Below are 26,467 nucleotides of genomic sequence, written 5' to 3' on the forward strand. Positions count from 1 at the left end.
TCCTCATTGCACGCAGCTGAGGTGCAGCTTAGGGTGTTGTTTTTTTTAATTTAATTTATTTATTTATTTATTTTTACCAGCTGTAAGGGAGCAGCAAAACCAAACTGGGGCACTCAGAAATTAAGCGAATTCCTCACTGCCTGTTACCGTTACTCACCCGTGGGCAGGGAGCCGAGAGGCGAACACCGATCCAAAACATTTATTTTTGCCGGAATCAACCTTTGCACACGGACAGCTTCAAAGGGGTTTCCTTATAGTAATTGCCTAAGAATTGCATGTCGTAAAAATCACCTGCCCAGCACACCAAGCACGCAGCCAGTGCCACGCATGTGCCTGGCGCATCGGCGGCACGGACGCTGCTGTACCCCAGCCACCGCAGCCACTGTGCCCCACGGATGTGGCACTGCCACTGCGGGCTGATTTTTCTCCTGGAAATGAAATAAAAAGGGCTTTTCCTAAGCAGTGAGCTGCGGCGAGCATGGCAGAGCCGTGTGCTCAGCACCCCCGGGTGCCCCAGGGGCTCAGCGTCCCCGCAGCCAGGGCAGGATCGTCCCTGGCCGTGCCGTTGGGCTCCTCCGCTTGTTATCAGCGGCTGTTTTGCCAGGTGCTCGGCCTTGGGACGTGGCTGTGTCTGCCTTCCTCTCCCCCTCCTGCCTGTTTGCAGGCTCCCGTGGGAGCCGAGCCCCCCCGGCCCTGCTCCCCCGGGGGCTCGGTGCGTGCTTTAACCCTTGCTCGCTCCCAGGCGCAGCCGGCGACTCCTTGCCGTGCCCACAGCCCCTTGCTGACCCCATCCTGCCCAAAGCGGGGCCAGGAGACGGCAGCCTGTGCAGCTGAGCAGTGCTTTTACCACTTCTACCAGCCGCTAACACCTTTACGAGGTGCGCAGTAACCTTCCCCCGCCGGCTGCTCCTGACGTTTTCCTCACCAAAGTCATCGACCAGCACTAGCAGGAGGAAGCCCAAAGCACCGAGGTGCCGTCCCGTGGGGGAGCACAGAGAGCCCAGGCGCTCCCAGAGCATCTTTCGAGCCTGGCTGCGTCCCTTTGGTGCCCCAGCCCCGGTGCAGGGGCTCGCCCCGCTCCTCTAAGGCTCCTTGAGACAGGCTCAGCACGTTGCAGGATCTGGCCCAGTCTAATTATCAGCTGCTGCGTCAGGGAAAAAGCTTAAAATCGCGGTCCATTGCAGGACGGAAACGTACAGGTCCCACCACAAGTCCTCTCTTCAACATCCCTGCCACGTCACATCCAGGCAGGGCTCAGCACCGGGCGGGGGCTGCTCCGTACCTTTTCCCAGCAGGATTTACTGCCTGTGGATGCGACGCCACAGCCTCCGCCGCAGCCCTGAGGAGAGACGAGGCCGGTCAGGGTCAGCGTGGGGTGCCCCCGACCCCCCATTTTTCTCCCCAAATTCCCTATCCCGGGATGACCCCGGTGCTTACGGTAGAAGCGGCGGGCGGTGGGCACCACGCTCAGCAGGAGGATCAGGGCGCCGGCGGCCAGCGGGACCCAGACCAGGGGGCTGCAGGCACCTGGAAATAGGGGGGGGGGACGCGGTGTGGTGCTGCCCCTCCGGCTCAGCACATGGGCACCGTCCTGCCCAGGTGATGGAGCGTGGGGTGGGCAGGGAGAAAAGCAGCTCAGGACCTCGGGGGGGGGTGGAGGACAGGATGGGGTGTCCCTTGGGGATGCGTTAAGCCGAAGGCATCGGGGGGAACATAGCCACGGAAACCTTTTTTGTGGCATCCTCGCTGGGGCAGGAATCCACCTGGTGCTGCAACCAGGGGGGGGCTGCACACACAGAGGGCACCAGAGCTAAATGGGAATCCGTCCTGGCCCTAAACCCCCCTGTAACCCAGGGCATCGCTCCTGAGGACAGCTCAGCCCAGAACCCAACCCGAGGCGGCCGGAGCCGACGCGTTTCTGTACCTCTGCTGCCCGCGGCTTTGCTTTTGGGTTTGCACCGTGAGGGTCTCCTGGTGAGCGGGGCCGGTGTGGACGTGGAAGGCGTAGGCAAAACATCAACTGGGAAAGAGGGAGAAGGGCGTCACTGTCGCACCGAGCACAGCAGCAGGTGGGGCTGGGAACTGTGGCTTTTGAAGCTAAATCCTTTGTGGAGTCACAGAACGGTTTGGGTTGGAAGGGACCCTAAAGCCCATCCGGCTCCAGCTCCCTGCCATGGGCAGGGACACCTCCCACCAGCCCGGGCTGCCCCCAGCCCCATCCGGCCTGGCCTTGGGCACCTCCAAGGCAGAGAAGAGGGAAATTTCCCCGGGCTTCACTTACTGCCAGGCCCAGCCCCACCAGCACGGCCCCGCAGCCAGAAATAAGCACCCATTATTTATTTTAAAGTTCTGCGTTGCTGCCCGTCGGGGGCTAACCCCGTGCTCTTTACCCGTGTGCACAGGGAATGGGATCTCAGCAGCATGGGACGTTTTAAAGGGTCCCTGAATCCTTACCATATTCACGTTGTTGCTCAGAACTGTGTTTATTTCCTAATAAAATTTGGACTTAAAGGGGCTTAAGGGTGATTTATTTTATTGTGGGTACTGAAGGGAAAAAAGAACGAGTCCAGCGGGGTCGGAGTCCTCCCCAGCCACCTGCTGGGGTTTAGTTTTACATCGGAGCGGCCTTGAGCATGCTGAATTTCAGGCATGTTTTTCATGCCTTGCTTTTGGGACATAGATAAGTGCATAGCTGATTAAAAAACAGCTCTCTGTTATCTGAAAGCAGCTTTCCTTCTAGCCAGCAAGGATCCAAAAGGGATTTCTGAGGCAGCTCAGTGAATGAGAGGTGCAGGGCATACGTGTAAAAAGGAGGAAAGGGAAGTTTTAGAGCCAGCAACCACAGCTGCAGCTTGGTTAAATAAGTTATTTCTGTCCCTAAAAGCCCCCAAGGAAAGGGCTGGAGCCTGCTTTGGACACACGAGTGTTCCTGTGCCACCCCTGCGCCGTGCTGGGGGAGAACTGGGCTGAGGGGAGCTGCTGTGGGACCTGGGCTTTGCCTCAGGCGACCTGCAGACAGATGCTGGGTGGAACAAATCCCAAATAAATCCCTTGTGTGAAGGACAGGCTCGAAACCTGCCACCGGACCCAACCCCAGGGGCGATGTCCCCTGGCTTTGAGCTGCCCTTGTCACCTGGAGAAGGGTACGGAGAGCCAGAGCGTGGACGGACCTGGGAGATGAGCAGGGCACAAACCCAAACTCTCACCTAAAGTACTGTGGGGGGGGTAGCAAGAAGCAGGGCATGCCAGCACTGGGGGCTGAATGGCTCCCCAGGGAAACCCTAAAACGCTCGGGCCAAGGCAGAGCTCACGGCACGACCTCAGCAGTGGTGGCAGAAGGACTGCCCATGCCGCTGCCCTGCAGTGCAGCTGTTTGCTGTATTTTCTGCTTATCCCATTACACATCTCTTCATGAAAACCCCCACAGCCTGAACCTTGTATCCCAAACCTGTAAAAAACCATCTACCACCACACATCCCCTCGTCGCAGCCCACCGCCGGCACCTTTTGGCGCCCCGGGGGCGATGCTCACCCACGCCGAGCCTGGTGCCGCTGCCCAGGATGAGCTCGGAGGACTGGGAGATGGAGCAGTAGTACATGCCCGCGTCCGAGGCGTGCAGCCGGCCGATGTGCAGGCTGTAGGACTGGGAGCTCGTCCCGCGGACGCTGAACTTCTCCTGGCTGACGTTGACGCCGTAGGTGCTTTTGCCCAGCGAGTTGGAGAACAGCAGGAACTCGAATTGCTGCCGCCCCTGGTTCCAGCGGTACCAGTACACCCCGGTGTGCTCCTTCTTCGTCTGGCAGAGGATGTCCGTGCTGTTGTTAGTTTGGGCTAAAATACGGTCTGGAGTCTGGGACAAACGTAGATTGGCACAGAAACCTACAGAAAGAGCCAGGAATAGATAGCTGTGTATTTTGTTTTTGTTAGAACTGTAGACTCACCTCGGTTGGAAAAGACCTCCAGGATCACCGAGTCCAACCATCAGCCCGACCTGCCGGGTCCCAGCACCAAACCACGTCCCTCGATGCCACATCCACACTTAAATATCTTGTAAATACCTCCCTCACTTCCCTTCCATGCTAAGAACTCCCTTTGGGGCTCAGTAACACCCGACCAGAGCACATTTGGCAGAAACACCAGTCCGTGCTCCTTCAGAAGCCTTTTTGGGTCCCCAGTTATTTTTTTGGCAAAACCAAGATATTTTGGCAAAACCATATACGACTGCATTTTGCCCCATATCCGCTCCTCTAGAGACGGAGCTCAGCGGCAAAGGGAGGGATGGAGGGATGTTTTTAAGGGTGTGCTAGGGCCTGTATTGGTTGGCATTCTCTCATTTTTTGGAATCTACAGATCCTTTTGAGCTCCTTAACATATGTTAAGAAGGTGGTGGAGGTGTGGGATATGTCTCGGCCTCCTCCTAAAAAAATGCATCTCTAGGAGTGGCAGGAAAACCTCTGGAAGGGATGGGAAAATTAATGTAAAGGTAAAGGCATTTCAAAATGAGCCCACTTCATTTTCTATTTATTTTCATGAAGACGGCCTCTTGCTCACAGGAGTTTTGTGATCTGGGGAAGGAGAACGGCTCAAGGGTAGCGGAGGGCTTCAAAAGCTTCCATCTGGCATCGCACCGCCTTGTTTGGGCTGAGCAAGTTTTGGGGAACAATTATCTCGGCCGAGCTTTGCCCGGGCAGACGCGAGCGGTGTTTGTGTGCGAGAGAGGAGCGAGGCGGTGCGGCCTTGGGGAGCGACAAAGAAGCGGCGCGCAGCCCTTCGTGTTCAGCAAACATCCCACACAGCTGCAGAGACCGAGCGAAAAACACCCTCGGGAGATAAGGCTGCGCTCTCTTCCCCCGCCAGTTTCCCAGGCGTGCTTTACAGCCATGCAGAAAGAGCCCCCCTTTTCCCCCTTTTTGCCTTAAAATGTCCCCATTCCTTCAAAACCCCGTGGAGACACCTGCACGGAAATCGCTTTGCACCTGCAGGCCATCCCGGTGCCGGCTCTGGCTGGGAGCAGGGGATGGGGCTGGGTTTGTTCCCCATGCGGGCACAGCTCAGAAACTGCCAAGTTTCCCTTTGCAGGTTGCCCGTGCGGGGCACATTCTGATTTTTTGGGGGTTTTCTCTGCAGGGGAGACAGCCAACCTGGTCCGTAATGTGATGCTTTTCTCCCCCTACTCACTATCTCATTTTCTTGGTAGCTATTTAATCTTCACCACCCAGCTTCTTGCTGTGACCAACAGGCTCAGGGGGGTATGGGGGGACCCCACCACCGTATGGGGTCAACTGCGTATTCACTATATGTCTGGTACATGTATATATGCTATACATACACACCGACTATAGCATATGCACATCAACTATAGCACATATACATCAATTATAGCACATACGCATCAACTACATTTTCGCTCCAGCCCCCTGCAATCCACCGGCAAGCACGTTTTTATGCCACCCGAGTTCTTGCGGAGGCCCCTTGGAAACACTCGGGAGGACACCTGCCTGGATGTTCATCACCCTGACACTACCCTGGGGGCTGCTTTACCCAGCTACAGGACATCCATTAGCAAAGTGGGACACCGGGGGGGTCGGCGCCTTCCCACTGAATGCCTGCACTGAGGGGGTGCAGTAAAACCAAGCCCTGCGGTGTCTACACCACTAAACATGGCATTATAAATCATTGAGTGGGGAGGCGATAACCTTCTGTAGCTCCATCCTAAGCCTGGATATTTAAGTTCCCCTAACCCAGAGGCATCTCTCTTACCTGGGAGCTGCAGGCAGAGCCAAAGCCAGAGCCACAGCCGCACCATGGTGGCGATGCCCAACGGCCCCAGCGGCTGGGGGATCCTGGGGGACCCCACGCTCCGGGAGGGACCCTCTGGATCCCGCTCTCCTGGTGGGATGGAGGTGACGGTGGCGGCGTGGCTGGCTGTCCCCCGGCTGCGCGCAGATGCCACCGGTGACGTCTGGCGAGGAGCGGAGGCTTCTTCCGTGCCCAGCCCCAAAATCAGGTGTGCGTCAGGCCCCCTGCACCGCACGGGGCTGCCTTGCAGCGCCCTCGGGGAGAGAAAACCCCGAAGCCACTCCGGGCTGGCTTTTTCATTATTTCTTCGTATTTCCCCACGTGGCTTTTCCTTCTCTTTCCAAACCTAGCCCCTAGCAATTAAAGCGTAGCAAGCTAATTCGGAGGGCTTGGCATTAAAAACAAAAGAAGGAAGCAGTGAGCTCGGGCTGGTTTCTCCTCTCTTAAAACCAAATCGCTTTCAAAAGGAGAAGACGCAATTTGAGGCGTGCGGCCCTTTTCTTCAGCAGAAGGCAGCAAAATCGGCGGCAGCCGCGGGCGCTGACAAGCAGCGGGTGAGAAGCCATCCTTCTGCAGGAGGTGTTTTGTCCCGGCCCTGGAAAATGCCGAGAGCACCCCTAGCTCTCCATGAAGCACACGCAAGAGGCATCGCAGAAAGCTTTGAAGCCGACAGCACGAAACCTCAAACAAAGGCTGTTTGTTAGCGGCTGACAAACCGCAAAAGTAAGGAAATTCTGCTCGGGCTCCCCACCTGGCCCCGAGCTTCGACACCGAGCGTCTCATACGCAGAAATATTTAAGTCATAAGTGAAATACCAGCATTGCTTCGAAAGGCCCTGGGTACTGCGAGGTTTGAAGCACGCGGGGTTTGGGATCTGGACGGTGAAACACGTGGTGTGAAATTGCAGGGGAGAAGGGGTGGGTGGGTGGCACAAGCCTTCGATATTTCCATGTTCGGGAAAAAAACAACACGTGTCGTTTGGTGTAATTTTCTTCACTCTCTTCGCCGGGGTTCCCTTTCGGTTTCTGCCCCCTCGCACCCCCACTCGTGCTGCTTGCAGAGCCCCTGGGGTGGCTCTGGGGGTTCCCCTGCTCCCGGGGGTCTCACACAGGGGCACGGGGACCCCCCCAAGCGCTTTGAGCTGGCCGACGAACAGGAAAAAATGATTTTGCTCAGTGCAGTTTTGGCTTTGAATTTTTCACCAGATTTCTCTTCGCTGCTCTGACACGCTCCCCCCACCCCCTCCACCCCACCGCCGCTGTTCGATACGATTTCCTGCTCGGAGCGGGCTGCTCTAACCACCCCAAGGCTTGCGGCGAAGGGCTCAGCTGGTAAAATTTAGGGTTGGCTGAATCATCCCCTAACTCCTTCCCGGCAGGAGCAATCCGGAGGTCATTTCGGTGCTTTCAGGCTCGCTTCTGCGCTTTTAAGTGGTCGTTTTTGGTGCTGAGCCCTTGGCGCAGGGTGCTGCTGCCAGCAGGGCAGAGCTGTGCTTGCTGCAGCCCCTGCTCCAGCCACGGCTTCTGCTTGAAGGCATCGGCCGGTGCCTTCACCTGGGTGGAGGTGGTGGGACAGCAAGGGGGGGCACCCGGAGGCTGGGGGAGGTTTTGGGGTGGCGGTAGCGGGTTTTGGGTGGCCCCGAGCTGAAGTGACCCCAGCTCAAAGCTGCAAATGAAGGGAAGGGAGAGCATGGGGCTGGCGGGGAGAGGAGAGGGAGCTGCAGTGCGATAATTTAGATGAGGCAGAGAGATTTTTATTACATTTCCAGGGGATGATGACGTGCAATATTCTCATTAAAGCTGCAGTGAAACCAAAGGGGTAGCCTCAGATGGGGCCGACTCCCCTCATCACTGCCTGCTCTGTTTTCCCCTTATTTCATATCACTCCCATAACTGGCTGTGGGGACTTCTTTTTACCAAGGGGCTTCCTTTAAGAAATGCCCCTGTGGGTGACATTTTCCCTCTAACCCCACGGTAAAGCTGGTGAGCTGCTGTTTGGGGCTGCTGCAATAGCTACGTCCCCCCCATCTCACCATTCTCACTGCTGAAACCCGGACCAAAGTGCTCTCAGAGGTGGCTTTTGTCACCTGTACAGCCTTGGGCATGTGGCACGTCTCGCTGAGCAGCAAATGCTGCCACGAGGCTGGTGGCCCGGGCTTGCCTAAGCAGCTACTTGATTTGGGAGGGTTCCCCAGGACGTTAGGGCAGCTTTACAGACCCTTCCCTGCAGCGCTTTAACCTAGATGTCTCCAATGGAAAGAGAAAGGAATATTTGCAATGTGAAAGCTTAACGAATGTGTTGGAATAATATCTTTTTTTTTTTTTTCCCCCCCAAAAAATGCCGTTTAGCTATTTACAGACAGCCGAGCAGTTCTCAGGTCCGGGTGCTGCTCCTACACACAGGTGCTGGCAGTGGGATGCCCGTGTCTCCCAGTCCATCGCTAACAAACGCCCAAGCACTGTGGGAGCGCGCCGGTGGCCAGCTGCTGTTTGTCCCATCCCCACATTGTTTGGGGCTGCCGTCCTGGGAAGAAAATAGAGGAGGGAGAAAGTTTGTGATTTGAACTGGTCCGGTACCACAACAAGATGTGTCGGTGACCTTGCCAGGGTACAGCGGCTCCCGTGGGACCGCAGTCACGAGCGGTTGGCTCATGGCTGGGGCAAGATGGGGGGGGGGGATTTTGAATTTTTGTGCATTTGTGTAATTTGGCTGTACAGTTCCTAGCGGGATTTAATTCTTAAGTTTCTGAAATGAAAGACATTCATCCCAGTCCCCTGCCCAGCCACCTCCCTGCCCTGTCTCGGCGCTCTCCCTTCAGATCTGCTCCATGCCCATCCCCTCTGCTTCTTCTCAGAGCGCAGCCTCTGCACCTCACCCTGCCAGCACTAATTCCCTGCTCCTTTGCCAGCTGCGTTACATTTTTTTTACTCTCTATTTCCCCCTACGATTTTTTTTTTTTTCCCAGCAAATCGTTTGCTTTTGAGGGGTAGGAGCAAAGCATCAAGAAAGAAGAAAGGGGTCTGCAGATGAGAAGCAGGACCCAGCAGGATTTCCAGCTCTGTTAAAACCCCATTTTGCAGCAGAGGCATGGGCCAGGCTGGGCTGTAAGGGATGAGAGGATCCAGCGCATGCTGCCTGCTGGGCTCAGTCTGTGGGGAGGGTTGGATCCAGGGGGCTGAGCTGTCCTGGAGCTCCTTAGTAGCCACAAATGCAAACCTTTGCCATACGGTAAAGAAAAAGACATACTCTCCCTTTATTCCAGCCTACAAAGGGTGGCTTTTGGGACTGGGGAGGGTTGCTCAGTCTTGTGCCTGGTCAAACACGGCTCTGAAAGTGAGAATGGAGTTACTGGAAATACAGGCTAGCAGGCTGGTGGGGCCCCCCGTGGAAACTCCCCAGGGCTCAGGTAGCAGCAGGTGAGCATTTTTTTTTTTAAATGAGCTTATTCCAGTGAAAGGTGCAGCTTCTGGAGTATGTCAGGAGGGGGATAAGCAGCGGTGACAATGACAGCGCCTTCGCTCCGGAGGACGAGCAATACCCTTCTCTGTGCAACGGCAGAAAATAAAACGAAGCGGGTCGAGTTTGCTGCACGGCTCCGAGCTGCGGTGTGGTTTGCGAGGCAGGGCTGGGGGTTTGCTCGCCTCTGCAGGTGCAGCCCTACAGCTGCCGCTCAGCCGCCGCGATGGCAGGGTTCAGCCTCCTGTCACAGTGTGGGGCACGGGCTGCGCCCCCCAGGTGCGTGCCGGTGTGCAGGAGGCCGGCTGGTGGTGTGGCAATGCTGCCTTTCGAGTCCAGAAGCCAAAACGGATGTGAAATGTGAGTCGGGTGAATTCTCCTACCGTCTTGCAAGCAGATTTGGGCTCGAGGAGGCTGTGGGGTCACTTTGTGTTACAGGTTCAGGTGTGAGCAGCGGGGAGGGGGGGGACCCAGGTGTGAACCCCCGGCAGGTTCTGGCAGAAGCATGCAGAAAGCAAGCAGGCCGCGAGGGGAATTTTGGGGGTGCTGGTGCTCAGGCAGCAGTGAGCGCCTCCAGATCTCCCTCTTGAGGTCACTCGGTGCGAGCAGAAATTACCGTGAGCGTGCGGTGACTGATCCTGCCCCCCTCAAAAAAACAACGAGCAGAGCACCTGCTGCCCTGTGATTTCAGCCACCCTTATCGCTGCAGGGGAGGATAAGGGAAGGCAAAGAAAGCGTCCTTGGGAAGATAGCGCAGAGATGCAGCACCTGAGGGAGGGAGAGCCACCGAGGAAGTAAACAGAGGCGTTTTCAGCCCCAAACAACGACCTGCCATGCCTATAAAAAGCCACCGGGTCCGAGACCCCACAAACACCTTGACCTTAAAGGTGCTGAATCCACCGGAGCTCTGCAGCATCCGTCGTCTCCAGGTCCCCGGGACTCGCAGCGCGTCCAGCCGAGGATTGGTGAGATCTTATTATCGGGGTCCTACGCCTCTGCTCCGCTTCACCCGTCCCCCGGGAGCGGGTGGGTCGCGGCAGCCGCCCGCGAGGCCGCGGCTACCTGTCCCCGCTGTCCCCTTCCCTTGGCGTCCCCGGGCGAGCGGCGAGGGGCTTTTCGGAGGGGCGGCTCGCGGGGTCGGGTGGGACGCGGGTGCTGGTGTTATGGTAGCTTGGCTGTGAGACGGAGCCGTTTCTCAGCTCGCCCCCCTTTCCCTTCTCGCTATGATGACCGATATCGTTAGCAACTGGAAGCTGGAGCAGTTTGTGCTCCAGAAGTGTCTCCCCCCAGTGTGGTCCCCGGGGGCCTTCCAGGGCCCGGAGGCGTACCAGCAGTTGTGTCAGCAGTGGGAGAGCTGGTCCGAGGAGACCAAAAAGCCCAAACCCACCAACAAGTGCAAGAAAAGAGCGGCCTTGCAGGGTTTGCTGATGGTGGGCAGGGAGTTGTCTAAGCTGCTTAAAGAGGCTCTTGAGAGCGTGCAGACGCTGGAGCAGGCCAAGGGCGAGCTCAAGATGCAGGTGGACAACCTGCGGGCGGAGGTGCAGGGCTTGTGCGGGGACTCGCTGAGGAGCGCGGTGGAGATAACCCGGCTGGAGAACAAGCTGGGCTACGAGAAGCTGAAGACGGAGGAGCTGGAGAAGGAGGTGGGCAAGTGGATCGGGGAGACGCACGACGCTCAAAGCGCGGTGCGGGCCGTCCTGCAGGACGTGCAGCGGGACCGGGGCACCGGCCCCGATCACAAGGTGTGCCACGCCAAGATCCAGGAGCTGCAGGCCGAGCTGGGGGTGTCGCGGGGCATTGTGGCCGCCATCCAGGGCAAGAGGAGCCGGTTCGGGAACGGGGAGGGGGACGACTCCCTGGACCCGCACCCCCCCCACTACGACTATGAGGATGACGTGTGGGGGGCTAACGGCCCCACCAGGCCATCCCCATACGCTCCCCTGCGGGAGGAGATGTGCCAGCTGCAGGGCTCTGAGGCTGAGGCTGCTAAAATTAAAAAGAGCCCCCCCGAGGAGCCGGCCAGCCACGGCCCGCTGCAGGCCATCGACACCAACAGGGCCGTGCTCTGGTTCACCCCCGAGCAGCTCAAGACGGTGGGGAAGATGTTGGGGCCGCTGACAAAGGAGACGGCTGTCAACTGGCTGTCGCGGGCCCAGAGGCTGCCCAGGTGCCAGAGCGGCAATGCCGTCAGTGACCTGATAGACGTGGTGAGAAAATGCATGAAACCCGACGATTTCGCGGCCCTGCCAGGGGACGTGCAGATGGGCAACGTCCAGGACATCGGGGATGTCCAGTCAGCCGTGCTGAAGGTGTTTTTCCCCGAGGTCAACCCCTTGGTGCTGTTCCACCAGGAGAAGCAGAACCCCGAGGAGCGGCCCGACGCCTACGTCAACCGTAAGAAGATGCTCTACCAGATGGCCGGCCTGCCCGGCTCGAAGGACTCCCCCCTCGATTTTGACAGGCCCGAATTCAAGGAGCCGCTGGTGGTGGGGCTGACCCCACCCCTGCGGGTGATCGCGGGTGGGGACGCGGCGAGGAAGCCGCTGTCGGAGCTAGAGCAGATCCTGACCCAGAATTTCGAGCTGCAAAAGCAGGCGTTCCCGGGGTACATGCTGGGGGGGAAGAAGGGAAAAACCTCAGCCATGTCCTTCCAAAACGCGGGGGTGAGGAAAATGCAAGGGGACAACAGGAAAGATCCTGATGGCAAGAATGGCTTGGGGAAGGAAAATCAGCAAGGGCCGAGGTTTCAGAAGTCCAACCCTTGGCGGGCTGAGCTGAGGAAGCGCTTGATCAAATACGAGAAGCAGGAGGACATTGACGGCTTGCCAGACGCCGAGCTTTTCCGAAAGCTGGCGCTGCACGAGGCCAAGAAGCACAGCAGCTCCAACCCCATCGACCCGGGGTCTAAGGCTCAGCAATAGGGCTGCCAGGCACCTGCATCGCCCCTTTTTTTGGCACCGATTAAGACCGATTTGTGGGGGCGCCTGATAGTTGATATAACTATTGGGGGAGGGGTGCTTGGACAAGTGATGTTAATTGATACTGGTGCCTCTTATTCAATTCTGAATATGACCCCTGGCGAAAGCGGGCTTTTCCAAACATGTGAAATTATTGAAATAACTGGGCCAAATGGCCAAAAATCCTCAGTGCCCTTCACAGGGCCAGTACCCTTTGAAATTGGAACTGCCAAGGGGTCTGAAAAATTTGGGAAAATGGAAATGAATGGAAAGCCAGGAATTTTGGCCATCTCCACGCTTACAAAGATGGGGGTGGTGGTGGACCTGGCAAACCAAAAACTATTACACTGCCCCCAAAGCGATGCACCGGTCATCCCGGCGAGCCACAGGGTCATGTCGGTCAAAGCTCCCGAGCTCCTGATCCACCCCGAATGGGAGCCCCGAGTGAAACGGGTGACGGAGCAGTTCCCACAGGTCTGGGCAAAGAACAAGCTGGACTGTGGGCAGATCGACACCATAGTGGTGATAAAAGGGCCAGACCCCCCTCCTCAGCAGCAGCCCCAGTACCCGGCTGAGGCTGAGGAGGGCCTGTGGGACACGGTCAAAACCCTGCTAGAGCAGGGGGTGCTGGTGGAGCAGCAGAGCACCAGCAATGCCCCGGTGTGGCCCCTGAGGAAGGCTGACGGGAAAACCTGGAGGCTGACGGTCAACTACAGTGCCCTCAACCAGGTTACCCCTCTGAGGACGTCCGTGGTGGCCAAATACCCCGATGTCATGGCAGCCATCTCGCGGGGATCCGAGTGGTTCTCAGTGCTCAGCCTGACCAGTGCGTCCTTCGCTATCCCCTTGCACCCCGAGTCCTGGCACAAGTTTGCCTTCACCCTCCGGGGACGGCAGTTCACCTTTGCAAGAGTCCCCCCGGGGTTTCACAACACCCCCACCATTTGCCACATGCAAGTGACGAGGATGTGGGAGAAGCTCAGCCACAAGGAGAGCGTGCTGTCCTGTGCTGGCGACATCCTCATCCACACCCGGACCAAGGAGGAGAACCTGGAGGTCCTGGCAGAGGTGCTGGAGGCCATCCAGAAGACAGGGTTCAGGGTCAGCCCAACAAAGGCCCAGCTGTGCTGGAAGGAGGTGTCATATTTAGGGGTGACTCTGGGAGAGGAAGGGCGCTCGCTGGAGAAGCAGCGGGTTGAGTTGATACAGAAAGTGTCGGCACCGGCCGACATCGCCACCCTACGGTCCTTTTTGGCTCTTGTGAGGTTCTCCCGGGAGTTCGTTGAGGGCTATGCAGAGAAAGCTGCTCCGCTCTGCAAGCTCCTCAAGAAGGACACCCCGTGGGAGTGGGGTCCAGAGCAGGATGAGGCAGTTAAAATCTTAAAGGAGAGTGTGGCGCGAGCCCCCATGCTGGCACGGCCCCGTGGGGACAGACCCTACGTGCTGCAGCTGGCCAGCGTGGGGATGGGGCTGCGGGCCACCCTTGGCCAACACCATGGTGCCCACCTCCAGCCCATCGCCCATGCCTCACGGCTCTTGACACCAGCTGAGCAGCAATTCACCGCATACGAGAGGGAGGTTTTGGCCTTGATCTGGGCCCTACAGCACTGGGAGTATCTGGTGGGGTCGGCCCCGGTGCTGCTGAGGACCTCTGGTGCCCCAGTGAGGTACCTCTTGTCAGGGAAGGAGGGGAATGGTCCCACGCGCTGCCCCAGGATGGCCAACTGGGTGCTGGCATTGCCCAACAAAGACACCCCCGGGGAGGCCCATGAGCCCTCAGCTGGCTCCTACGGGGTGGTCATCAGTGGTGACAAGGATGGGGAGGAGGTGGAGGAGCCGAAGCCACAGAGGGCACCCCTATTTGAGAGCAGCATCAGCCTGGCAGAGGCCAAGGACAGAGGCTATGCGGTGTGGTTTGTAGACGGGTCCAACTACCACGAGGAAGGGGTGCCCTACACCGGCTACGCCGCCGTCAACCGGGGCACCGGGGAGGTGGTCAAGGGGAAGTGCCTGCCGCACTCCATCCAGGCCGCCGAGCTGGTGGCCGTGACGGTCGCCCTCGAAAACACGCCGGCAGACCAGCCGCTGGCCATATTTTCTGACTCGGGCTGGGTGGTGAGGGCGGCCCTGGAGTGGTTGCCGCTCTGGAGGGAGAGGGACATGCAGTCTGCCGATGGCAAGCCCGTCACCTATGCCAAAAAGCTGCTGTACCTCGCCAAGCTGGCGGAGCAGAGAGCACACCCGGCCCAGATAATTAAGGTCAAGGCCCACAAGAAGGGGACGGAGGAGGCCAAGTGGAACAAGGAGGCGGATGCCAAAGCCAAACAAGGGGCTAAGGAAGGGCAGATGTGGAAGGCCAGCAAGATCTTGGAGAATGGCCCCTTGTTGGTGGCTGCAGGCAGGAACAGGGAGAGCGTGGACCTGCTGGGCTTGCAGGCGCAAGACCCGAGCGTCCGGGAGCTAGCACAGGGCAGGGAGTACAAAGGGTGCAAGGTCTGGAAGGACGTCTCAGGGCTGGTCCTGGCGCGGAGAGAGGGGGCAGACTTCCCGGTATGGGTGGTGCCTGAGCTTGTCCGGACAGAGCTGGTGGCCCTGGCTCATGAGCAGGGGCATTTGGGGACAGATAAGACCTTGGCGAGGCTGCAGGGTGCAGGGTGGTGGCCTGACATGAGAGAGGATGTGGAGAGGTACGTCAGCAACTGCCTCACCTGTGCGGCCAACAATCCCGATGCGAAAACAGCAAAAGCCCTGCTGGGCCACCAGAGGATTTCTGGGCCGTGGAGCAAGTTGCAGATGGAGTTTATCGGCCCTTTGCCCCAAACGGCCCAAGGGAACAAGTATTGCCTGGTGATCAGCGATAACTTCACCAAGTGGGTGGAAGCGTTTCCGGCTCGAAACAACACAGCCAGCGCGACTGCCAAGATCCTGGTAGAGCACGTCTTCTCACGATGGGGCGTCCCAAAGGAGATCGACTCGGACCACGGCCAACGCTTCGTCGGGGAAGTCTCGAAAGGGGTGTGCCAGGCCTTGGGCATTAAGCAAAAGCTTCACATCACGGGGCATTTCCAGAAGCCCGGCTCTATGGAGGGGCCCAACCAAACACTGAAGACTGCGCTGCGGAAGCTTGTAAACCAGCAAAGGAAGGACTGGGATCAGAAACTCCCCTTGGTCCTGATGGCGTTGCGGGGAGCTGTGGCATCTCATGCGCCTTCTCCCCCAAAACTGCCTCCTGCAAGAGACCCGAAGCTGCTGGAGCACTGGTGGCAAAGAGGGGAGCCTCCAGACGAGCTGCAGCCCCGCGTGCTGACAGACAGGTGGGTTCAGGACATGCTGAGGACGGTGTCGGCTACGTACCACCAGCTCGCCTTGGTGCAGGAGGCCAACATCCACAAGATGGATAAGCAGCTGGGAGCGCTGTTGCGCCCCATGGAGTGGAACACGGGGGACCTGGTAACGTATCGGGGGGTTAGAGAGAAGAACCAGGTGCTGGGACCCCAGTGGATGGGGCCGGTTAGGGTTGTGAACAAGGCCAGCCCCTCCATGTACCAGGTAGAAATCAGAAAGGGGGCGAAAAGGCAGGAAAAATGGTTCCACTCTTCACAATTAAAAGCATGGAAGGGAAATTAACGGGGCTGGAGAGCCCGCTTTGCTTATGTTTTGCAGATGAAGGAAAATGGAAGGCGATTGTGACCAGCGGGAAGGGCGAACTTCGCGGCATCACCAGCCCTGTTTGTGCTGCGGGGAAAATGCTTTCAAATTTGTGGTTGCAGGATTTGCTTTGATTTCTGGTATGTTTATAGCGCTGAGCATGCAACACGCCCAACCAACACACCAGCACCTCCAAGAACAAGTCAGTCATTCCCACTTAGCAAGACACCCCGACAAATGGGCCGCAGTCCAGCACAGGGTTAGACGATACACAAAAATTGGCACGGATTGGCCCTGGTCTCAAGCTCACGTAAAATATACGGGAAGCATGGGATTAAATTCTAACAAAGGCTTAAATTTGTCAACAGTAGTTATGCACGGTGCTGAGGTGTATTTGGAAAATGAATGGAGCTGGGATAGCACAAGCAGGCTTCCACAGCTGCTGGGGAAGGTGGGCCAAGAAATAAAAGTAGGGTGCAGGGTAGTTAATGGTTCCACTCATCAGCGGGTAACTCAAATCTCCGTAACTGAAGTAAAAACCAAGAAGAGTCAGAAAAAAAACTGTGCCATGGAAAAATTGGATTGTTGGTGCAACTTTACTCTAGTCCAGCCAGTATTTGTGGTCTGTCTCTGGGCCCAAAACAGCGTGGGACTGTCATTTAAATTTAAGATTAGCACTACGATGCATTCATTTGCTGCCCTTAAGGTCCTGAGGTGCCATTTTTTGGCCTGGCATGCAGCCCAATACGCTGAAGTGGGGAACCAAGTAAAATTGGAAATTAGATATTCTCAAGCAAGTATAACTGACCCGAGGAAAATTAATGGCACCACTGTGACTATCTCTGCCCCTAATGGCCGTAAGTGGGCCGTGTTATTAAATTGCCCCCGTGAGAGCAAAATACTCAATAGATCTGAATTAAAGGCAGAGGCCTCGTGGTATAGCCAGGATTATGGATACTGCCCACACCCGCTCATAAACCTCCAGGTGTGGTGTCAAGGAAACCTGAGCGTAGAAATGTCTCCCGAGCTTGGAGGAAAGTGGTTGATAGGAGGCCCTGAAGGATTTCAGAAAGAGTTCCCCATCTTTGCTGTCCAGCGTCCCTTTGTTTCAAAAATAGGCCCGTACGTAGTCAAGCAAAATCACATCCAAGAGCTATTGACCAGCCCCGTCCGGTCATTGAAGAAGGTGGTGCTGTCCCTGTCTACGGTTAATATTTCTTCCGTCAGACCGCACTGCACCCCCTTCCTGTCCACCCTCTACACTGGCTGGCTCGCGTGGCTTCACAGCCGCTCCATCCAGGGGGCCCGGGCTAGGAGAGACCTTCTGGCCACGGCGCTGGGAGGAGGAGGCGCCGGGCTGGGAGTGCTCAACAGCATGAACGTTGAGGTCCTGGCCAACAAGCTGGAGGCCGTCACGTCAGGCGTGCAGGGCCTCCTCAGCCCCCTGAACTCATCCCTGGCCAGCCTGGGGATGGGGCAGTGGCTTGTGTCGGAGGTGTTGCCCACTTGGGAAAAAATAAGCGAGAAAGACCACCAGGTGCTGTTGCAGGCGCTGGGAATCGAACAAAATAACGTCTCCCTTGCTCTGAGTTGCATCCAGGCCCAGACGTGGGTGCAGAGTGTCGTTGCAGGTATCCTGAGGGACGGCGACAACGGCGTCCTCCCCACCGAGGTCCGAAAGATCGTGTGGGACGCGGCCACGGACAAGGAGCGGCAGCTCCAAGCCTGGTGGAGGCTGGTGAACTTCACCCACGACCAGGTCCTCAATGCAGTCATCGCCTACGTCCTGACCGTGGCGGAGGCCCGCATCGAAAAGGTCTACCCCATCGTGGCCCTGGGGATTAACACTAATGGGTCCGTGGTCTACCCACTGGACCACCGCATGTGGGCGAGAGTGTCAGACAAAAAGTGGCAGTCAGTAGATTTGGAAGCCTGCATTTTGGAGCGGGGGCTGGGATTCATTTGCGAAGATGACGCCCTTAAGGCAAGCGATGTTTGCTTTGATACCAGCGAGGGGGTGTGCCACTTTGAGATCAACCCGCAGAGCAATAATAAAACCGTGTTAGTTTATGTAGGGAAAGGGTGCGTGTGTTTTAGAACGATGTGTAAATACGTGCAAATTAATGACATTTACAATCAGACCGTATTCAATGATTCAAATATGTGTGCTTGCAATGTAGCTATCATTAGAGGCTGTGATTTTGTGTATAAGCCGCCCGTGTTCACTAGCCAATTGCTAATCAGAAACTATACCCTGTATCGTAGTATAACCCCAACCCCGATCGGTATGGATTTGTCGCTAGTTAGAGAAATGTTAGAGCATGCAAATTTACAGCAGCTTTTAGAAAATGCTAAGGCAGAAGCTAAAAAAATCCTAATAACTGTACACCACGATGGCAATGTCATAAAGCAGGTAATAGAGCGGATTAAGAGGGTGGGAGAGCACCACTGGTGGGAAATATTCTTTGGCTGGTCCCCCACCGCCACCGGCATCTTCAACACGCTCCTGCATCCCGTTGTGATCATCCTGCTCATGCAAGCCTGCGTGTGCCTTGCCATGGTGGCCACTTGTTACTGGATAAGGCAGGTGAGGCTCTGCATTGACAGCCAGCTGAACCAACTGGGGCTGGCCAAGCGCCTCCTACCATAGTCAAGGGCAAGACTGGGTTGGCCTCTGTGTTTGCCACCAAGAAGAACCCTTAGCTCCGCTGTTGGCTGCAACCCAGTAGGCGTTGAGCGGTGGGGACACACGCCATACCAGACCTTGATGTGAGGGGTGGCCTCCTCTGTTATAAGAGGGCCTCCCAGGAGCGGCGGGCAGGCCAAGCTGCCTGCGGTTGGCTTGAATCACAGAATGGTTGAGGTTGGAAGGGACCTCTTGAGATGATCTGGTCCAACCCCCCTGCTCAAGCGGGGTCACCCAGAGCAGATTGCCTAGGACTGTGTCCAGTTGGGTTTTGACTATTTCTGTAGATGGAGCCTCCGCAACCTCTCTGGGCAACCTGTTCCAGTGCTTGATTACCCTCCCAGTAAAAAAGTAAGAGTTAGCTTAAGAAACTTATCTTTGAATGTCCCAGCTCCAAACGCTAATGAGAAGAAGCTGCTCTTGTGTGGTTTAAGACTCCTTAAGCAGAGAAGAAGAGGTTAGGGAAAGCCAAGGACAGTGTCTTTGGAAGGAAATGGAAGGAAATGTAATGCCTGAGTGCAGAAAAGCAGCCACGGAAGATGGCAGAAGTGTTACCAGCCTCAGAGACTTGGAAAAGTGATAAAAGCCGAGCAGAACAAAAGACCCTTGGACTCAAAGGAGCTGAATCCACACGGACCTTTGCAGCGACCAGCTCTGGATTCCCAAGACTCCCAGGACGTCTGGCCAACGGATTGGTGAGATTTTGTGTTTGGAGCCTGGACATCACCGCTTTGCTTTGCTTAGCTTAGTTTTGCTTTGCTTAGTAGTGCACGTACCCAATAAAATTGTTTGTTAGAGGACCAACTGTCTGTCCAGTCTCTGCTTGTTCACTACCCAGGTTTATAATTTTAGCTGCACCGGTAAAGAGAAATTCTGGTAAAAACAAAAGATGTGCTTTATTTTTCCACATTACCAGGCCAAAATGACTCCTTTGCTTTTTGTCTGCAGCATATTCACTGAAACACAAGAATTTTTTCCTTGAAGGGCCCTGAGCTAGCATTACAGCTCACATCCACACAAGCACAGTGCCCCGTTCGTTCTGCCTCTCCTGGCCTGCAACCCCTGCCTCTGAATTAGAAAAAAGCCTTCAAATATATAGGGGGGAGGGGGCTCAGGTTACTTTAAAACACTGGGAATTCAAAAAACAAAAATACATCACCCATCTCATTTCCAGCCCGTGTGTCCAATGTCACCTCGGAGGTGCTGCTTTCCCTGAGGATGGGGTGCACTGTGCAGACAAGCCCTTTGCAATCCAGACTGAAAGCAAAAGATTAAAAAACTGCCCTTTAAGCCAACAGGCAACTGCTGGGCTGGGCATGGTCACATACATCCCCTGCTGGTTTTGTCCCTGTGCTCTGGAGCAGAGGGGGATCTATGTAGATCACACAGGTTCTGAAGGTCAGCAGAGACTTTCCAGCCTGCGTGCCTGCCCCGTGAAAACCAACCAAACAAAAACAACAACAAAAAACATTCAATAGATCTTGGAATTATTATTATTTTCCCTTCTGAAGCCCTGAGGACTGTCAGGGCTGATGAGGTTCATTTTGTACCTCCTCGAGCAGGGCCAGGCAGAAGCTGGCAGATTTCTGTCCGTCTGCCAGAGCTGCTTTCCCAAGCCCACCAGCAGCATTTGGACCAGTGTCGCTCTCCTGCGCCAACTTTGCCTCTCAGACTCGTGGCTCAGCCACGGCTCTCCTTTTCCCACCCTTTCCTTTCTCTCACCCATCTTTTCCACCTGTACATTTTATCCTCTTCCTTCAGCGTGTGCTTTCTACCTTCCCTAATGCCAGCCAGACACCAGCCCCCAATATTTTACAACCTGTAAATTTACTGCAGAGGTGACCCAGGGTAACGGAGCAGTAAGAAGGGAGGAGAAAGCCCCAGGGACAGAGCGACACAACCAGACAGCGATGTACCGCAGCGTGCTGCACCCTGGCTGGACACCATTTATCGGGTACTGGCAGTATTGCCTTCTTCTGTGGGCGTGATGGAAGAAATCAATTTTAGGAGGTGGAATAATGGGCATCAGGATTCAGACTCAGTGAGGAGAGATGGTATGAGAGCCAAAACGCTGGAACGTGGGGCAGGTTCTGGGTTGTGGTGATTTTTTTTTCTGCTTTGCAGCGTCCCAGAAAAATTCTGTGACGTGCCAGCACTCAACGTGAAGGAAGATGCTCGATTTATTCCTCACAGCAGCCTCAAGAAGTGAGGCTATAAATCAGCCTGCCCAAGAAGGGACCATAAATAACCCCGTAGGGAGTTAGTTTACTCTTAGGAGTGGTGAAATGACTGAAGTTATACCCTGCAGAGGGAAATGCAGGAAATTCATGGGGGTTTGCACTTGAAAAATAAAACACGACGGAAACAATTTCCAGTTTTGAGACAGATCTATCATTGGCATGACTTGAGTATGGCAAAATTAACACAAAGCTGTGTAATTAAGATGTAGGCCTTCTACAGCATGGGGCGATCAAGATGTCCTTGTCCCCCAGCCACTCTCAGCAGCTCAACCAGTGGACGAGCACCACAGGTACCTGGAAAGAGAACAGAAACGCATGAGGTTACTTGGAACAGGGCAGCCTAGAAGAAAGAGGAAAAAAACCCAACCCTTAAACTTACAAGTGTATTTCCTTTTCTTTCTAGCATCTCTAGAAGCTAAGCAAAGCTTTTTTCAACTGCGAAGCATGGGACTGTTGGAGAACACAGGGACTGTCCCCTGCATGTGTGTAGATGTTGCAGTGCTCTGTGCATGGTCTCCACCGCTGGAAGGATACAGGTCATAGCTGCAGCTCCATGTCATGTGTGTCCCCCCTTCCATACCCCAAACAGGTAAAGCATCACCCAGCATGATTACAAGGGACCTGGCTGATGCCAGTACAGTGAGAAAGGAAGGGAAAAGAGGAATAAAAATTTCCTATCACTGGCCATACGCAGTCAGGACTTTAACATAACCTTTGTTTAGCTTCCTCGTGCAATTCCAGCAAATTATTCTAGTGTCATCCTTCCAAATGCATTCCAAGGATACATACAGATTATTCTCTGTACTGAGTAGAGTATTTTCTGTAGGACAAAGACGTTTTGGCTCTGCATACAGGAGTGAAGCAACTATTTTCATAAACCCAGGTATGGTCGGGCATTACTGGGGACAGAGGAAAGCAGCAAAGGGCAGATGCCTCCCCGTGTCACGCAGGAGGGTGAGGGACAAATCCCCATGGCGAGCACTCCCCAGGGGGAGGTGGGCACCGACCTTTGCAGATTCCCTGAGGACATAAACAAACAGAACATGCCATCAGGTAGTTTAATGACTGCCGTGTTTCCACAGCCACCCTTAAAGTGATTAAAGGCCAGGAGTTTCAAACCTGGATGCCTAATGCAAGGCACCCAAATCTCCTTTTAGACAACTCATTCGACTGTCTGTGATTTTTAGTGCCTGTAGTCAGAGGTGCCTAATAGGGATACAGGTGTTTATTTATTAGCATTTTCAAGGCTGTTTGGATGGCACTGGCCTAGGCTTATATTTGCTGATCCCCCCTGAAGGCTCTTTTATTTGCCTTATCCACGTTGTTTCTGAAGCATAAATGCAACAAATCCATCACGCTGGGGGGCTCGCATTGCTTTATCCTCACCCTACTAGCAAATATTGTGGTAATGCTACAAAGATGCCTGCTTGCTTATGTTTGCCTATCCAAACAGCACCAGAGTACCCTACAAACATTATCAAAACAGAAAAATAAATGGAAAAAAATAAACAAACAAGGACTTGTTTGCCTCCACAGCATACTCACTAATGAACAAGAAAAGATGGCCGCGACAGCGTTGCTGTGTCTGTCCTCGCTTCCTTCATGCTTAACACAGACCTGACTAATAATCTCAACCCAGCCAGTTTCTAGGGATAACGCACAGCCCTGAGTGGCCAAGTCACATTGAAAGGGGACACAGACACGAGGTGAGCACTGGAGGTGCGTGAGCCTGCACTGTGGAGGCTGGGGTGGACACCGGCTCTTGGGTACGGTCTCACCTTTCTCTTCTCCACTAACCAGTGCTTCTTTCTGTGTTGAGCGTGGAGTGGGAAGATGAAAGGCTGTGCCCCGGCGAGCCCCCTGCTCGCAGATGTGCTGCAGGCAGCCAGCGATGCTCAGCTCCGCTGCAGGCACGGGTGGCACGCTCCTAGACGAGCGTGGTCTGAGGTCTCCTTTTGCCAAGCTAGAAAAAAGAAGAAAAAGCTGTAAACAAAGCAGAAGGCAGGCAGCTAAGCACCTGGCATGACCTCCTGTGTCAGGTTTGAGAGGTGTTTTTCTTAGAACAAAGCCCTTTCCACACAATCCTGTCATTGTGTGGGAGACTCTAAGTAAGCTTGCTCTGGGCTGCGAGGGCAGACAGACTCACAGAGAGACACAAAAGGGCAGGGAAGGGACACTCATCCCGAGAGTCACAGATCGCAAGCACTGACATGAGTTATTTGGCCCAGGAACTTCAGGGTGCATGCAGGTGTTGCAGCCGAGGTGTTGTCTGAGGCAAAACCCACGTGCACTGAGGGCATCCTGCGTGGTCCCTTGATCTGGACTTGCACGAAGCCGCAGCAACAACACCTCTGTTGATTTCTACAAGCCAGGTAAAAGAGCCAGATCTTCCATGGTGCTGAGAAGTCTGACATCTCAGTGGTCACCCAACACCTCGCCCAGGCGGCTCCGGCCTCCTGCACTGCAGGAACGTGGGGCAGCACAAAGCAAGAGGCTCGAGGCTGGGACTTCCAGGCCCCTGGACAGACCTACAGACAAACGCTGCAGTTCTGCATCACTTGAGAGCAGGGAAAGCACGCCGCGTTCGTGTCCTCTTTCCCTGCCCTCCTTCGCAACAACGCAGGGAAAAGCTGCGCTGTTTGTACTAGCTACTTGCTTATCCACAGACAACTTTATGAGAATGAATCAAGTATTATAATTTAATTTGCACCTGAAGTCAAACAAACGTAAGGATGCAGACTTCACAGAATGGATTAACGCTCTGAGGAAAGCACGTATACATACCGGGGTACTTCGGTGTGTTATTCACTGCTGACGTTACTAACACAAGGGAGTGCACACAAAGAGAAGTCGTGATTTCTACTGACTTGTACGCTAAGGGAAGCTTTTGTCACTGCAGCTCAGAAAGAGCATCAAGAGACTGGTATAATGCAACTAGAGAAGAAACATTTCAAGGGAAAAAGCTTCGTTCTAAACAAGTATCATATTTAATATACTATTTCTCATATAGCACCCTACTAACAATAAATGTGCTTCCACTTGTAGAGCTAGAGTTCATAACGCAGATGGTTTGCAAGTGCCTAGCACTAAGTTTTGAGGAAAACAACTTTATTTAAACTATTTGTTACGTGCCAGAAGTGCAGCAGCGCCAGCAACGCCCAGAACCCTGCTTTAATCGGTATCATTCTGAATTCTAAGAAATCCAACTTCCTTTTAAAGGTCTCCCTTGAATCACCCTTTCTGCCCACGCACAGACTTTCAGTCTTCCCCACAGATCTTGGAGGGAAAAAAACACACAACGTACCACTTCTTTCCCCCTTTCTGCCCTTGATATTTTGGTTCTATTTCAAGCTTTCATGTCTTAAGTAGAGAAGGAGCTGGGACTTGAGCCTGTGGGTGCAAGAAAGAAAGGTCAGTAGCCTGAGGGTCTGTATTTCTGCCTGGTGGTGCTGTGTATCGACCCTACAGCAAAGCTGGGCTGTGATGCAAGTGGTACTCAGCACCCTGTGCGAAGTAGGCTCCTGCAGGGGTTCAGGACTTGGGAACCCACACTGTCAGTCACTTGTGGAAATTGAGACTTACGCCCGAACAGCAGGGATTGCCAACAGGCACCTAGTAGCTATCCTGGGCAGGCATTTTTCTGTAGCTCTAAGAAAACCGTTCGATAGGAGTTAATGCCTAAATCTTCATGAGAAATAACTGGTGGAATAGCACTTCATTGCTTTCAGCTGGAAATTGATCTCCCTGAAATAAAATACAGAATAGTGTTGCTCTCTTTTTTTTTCCCCTCCCATAGCTTTCCTGCTGAAAGATTTATGGCACTGAACCTATTTTTTTTTTTGTGCCTCATTTTTGTGCTACCTCCATTCTGCACCAGTTCAGCTGTACAGTCAGACCCGCTACAGCGGGTCTGGGTTAAAAAGGATCCTGTGCCTAGCTGCTTAGCACCTCACTCTCAAAATACCAGCAGGATAGGAAATGGGGACAGCTGGAAGGACATGAGCACATCTGGCAGGGCTGAACACCACTCCCTCAGGTTGTTCCTGCTGGTGGATGAGAAGAGCAGCCAGCAGCTGTAAGATGCTAAGGCTAAAAAAGCTGCAGCAGGACGAGCTCATCTGGCACCAGGGGCTCAGCGAGTCGTTAAGCACACGAGAAGCTTGTAGAAAGGCTGGGAAGAGAAAACCCAAATCCCTCAGTCCCCAGCCCGGTGCTTTAACCTCGGTGCTCTGGCCGGTGAGCAGAGCCATTAGGCACACTGTCAGCTTCTGTAGCAGAGGATGGCAGTGCTGGCCAACAGCTCTGCTCTGAAAAAGCACACTTTAATTTAGTTAAACTGCTAATAGTCCTCCAGCTAGCTCAAACACCGGTTGTACGCCGCAATCTGATTCTGCAGAAACATGGTAAATCGGAGATGTGGCTAAAGGCATTACACTCAAGTGATTTACTTGGTTTTCAACTGAAACACTCTCAGTCTTTAGAAAAATACCCTTGGACAAGTTCACAGCTAGGGGATGATGAGGGGATGCCTCAGAAGCCAAGGTTAACTTGGCAGGTGGCAGCGCTCTGTGCCTCGCTGAAACCACAGCCGGAGTTCAGGGCATGCAGGGCGAGTGCAGCGGTTCTCCCTTTTATCTCAAGACTTGAAACAAGATCCTTCCCCGGTGAAACCAACTTCTTGCTCGCTTTACGGGACGCAGAAAGAGATGTCCTATTTCAGCTGTGGTCTTTTTCAAACGTACCTAGCACTAGGATCTCACTATGAACGTTTTCACATGTTGCTGCCAGTCACAGAAAAAACAAACTGTAAAAAAAAAAAAGTCATAAAAGGGAAACCAAACAATTAAAAAGTGACAGTATCTTGCAGAAAAGCATGTTCTTACCACTCATCATAGGACACCGAAGCTGACAGCTGCTTTCAGAGGTGAGCATTGAGGCTCCACGTGTTTCATTGAACAAGCGACTCGAACGGCTTCAGGCATTTCTTGTTAACTCTGCTCCAGCAGAAGGCTGCCTTGCCTCCCTCTGATGCTCACTGCCCTTGTCAGGGTTTAAGCTGAAGTTTGCTGTGAGTGAGAACAGCTGAGGGACAGCGAGGATCCCCAGGGATGGTGACCTTCAGGGGACAGGAGGGGAAATGAGCAGCAGCAGTCTGCTTTGGGAGCAGCGACACACAACAGGACAGAACAGCTCAGCTGGAGGGGACCCACAAAAATCATCGAGTCCAAGTGCCTGAGCACTTCAGGGCTAACCAAAAGTTAAAGCACATTACTGAGGGCATCGTACAAATGCCTCTTGAGCAGTGCCAGGCAGGGGCATCAGCCACCTCTCCAGGAACCTGTCCCAGTGTCTGAGCCCTCCTGCATAAAACAGCCCTGACTCCGAGGGGTCTCCAGACAGACCTGCAGGTCTGCCTGCTCAGACGTGACAGAAAGATCTGTGACTCCATTTGTTTCTCAAATCAGAACTGGGATGCTTTGGTAGCTTTAATGAGAAGAACAGATGAACAGAATTAGCTTTCACTATTGACAGTGGGTATTCCTTTGTTACCAAGAAGTGGAAAAAAAAAAAAAAAGACATTTACAATAAAGGGTAAATAAAGCCATCAATTTCTTTGCTTAGTATTTTTAAATGCCTAGCATGTAGATAGATATCGGCACAAATGTGATAGGCTAGGAACA

At 54.4% G+C, this 26,467-nt stretch overlaps 3 protein-coding genes across 20 annotated transcripts in view; 1 reads left to right on the plus strand and 2 right to left on the minus strand.

The window, feature by feature from the left end:
• Positions 1-184: 184 nt before the first annotated feature.
• CD8B (CD8 subunit beta) lies at positions 185-6,139 on the minus strand. The gene is made up of 5 exons (XM_080592233.1): positions 5,761-6,139; positions 3,532-3,879; positions 1,925-2,020; positions 1,438-1,527; positions 185-1,339 (listed from the first exon to the last, which is right to left on the minus strand). Exons 1-5 carry the CDS (start codon positions 5,804-5,806, stop codon positions 1,299-1,301), a joined length of 621 nt encoding a protein of 206 aa, XP_080448359.1. The 5' UTR covers positions 5,807-6,139; the 3' UTR covers positions 185-1,298.
• Positions 6,140-10,066: 3,927 nt separating this feature from the next.
• LOC308195207 (uncharacterized protein) lies at positions 10,067-19,346 on the plus strand. Its single transcript, XM_080592222.1, has 2 exons — positions 10,067-10,220; positions 15,876-19,346. The coding sequence occupies exon 2, from the start codon at positions 15,886-15,888 to the stop codon at positions 18,508-18,510; it is 2,625 nt and encodes an 874-aa protein (XP_080448348.1). The 5' UTR covers positions 10,067-10,220; positions 15,876-15,885; the 3' UTR covers positions 18,511-19,346.
• KRCC1 (lysine rich coiled-coil 1) overlaps positions 16,596-26,467 on the minus strand; it is a 28,019-nt gene continuing 18,147 nt past the window's right edge. For 7 of the 18 annotated variants that reach the window (XR_013951327.1, XR_013951328.1, XR_013951329.1 and 4 more), the window contains one exon: positions 16,596-26,270. The gene's annotated coding sequence lies outside the window, so the exon portion shown is untranslated. The remainder of the gene's footprint in view (positions 26,271-26,467) is intronic. The other 11 variants (XR_013951335.1, XR_013951330.1, XR_013951331.1 and 8 more) reach the window with 11 other exon arrangements.

Source organism: Anser brachyrhynchus, assembly GCF_964034855.1.
Source record: "Anser brachyrhynchus genome assembly, chromosome: 4".
NCBI lineage: Eukaryota > Metazoa > Chordata > Aves > Anseriformes > Anatidae > Anser > Anser brachyrhynchus.

Bases quoted from the DNA above. Each gene is read 5' to 3' on its own strand.
- CD8B (XM_080592233.1), bottom strand. From the start codon at position 5,806: ATGGTGCGGCTGTGGCTCTGGCTTTGGCTCTGCCTGCAGCTCCCAG. The intron at 2,021-3,531 runs GTGAGCATCGCC...CCTCTTTCCCAG, and splicing joins CGGCACCAGGCTCGGCGTGG to TTGATGTTTTGCCTACGCCT. The intron at 1,528-1,924 runs GTACAGAAACGC...CCCTATTTCCAG, and splicing joins CAAAGCCGCGGGCAGCAGAG to GTGCCTGCAGCCCCCTGGTC.
- LOC308195207 (XM_080592222.1), top strand. From the start codon at position 15,886: ATGGAAGGCGATTGTGACCAGCGGGAAGGGCGAACTTCGCGGCATCAC.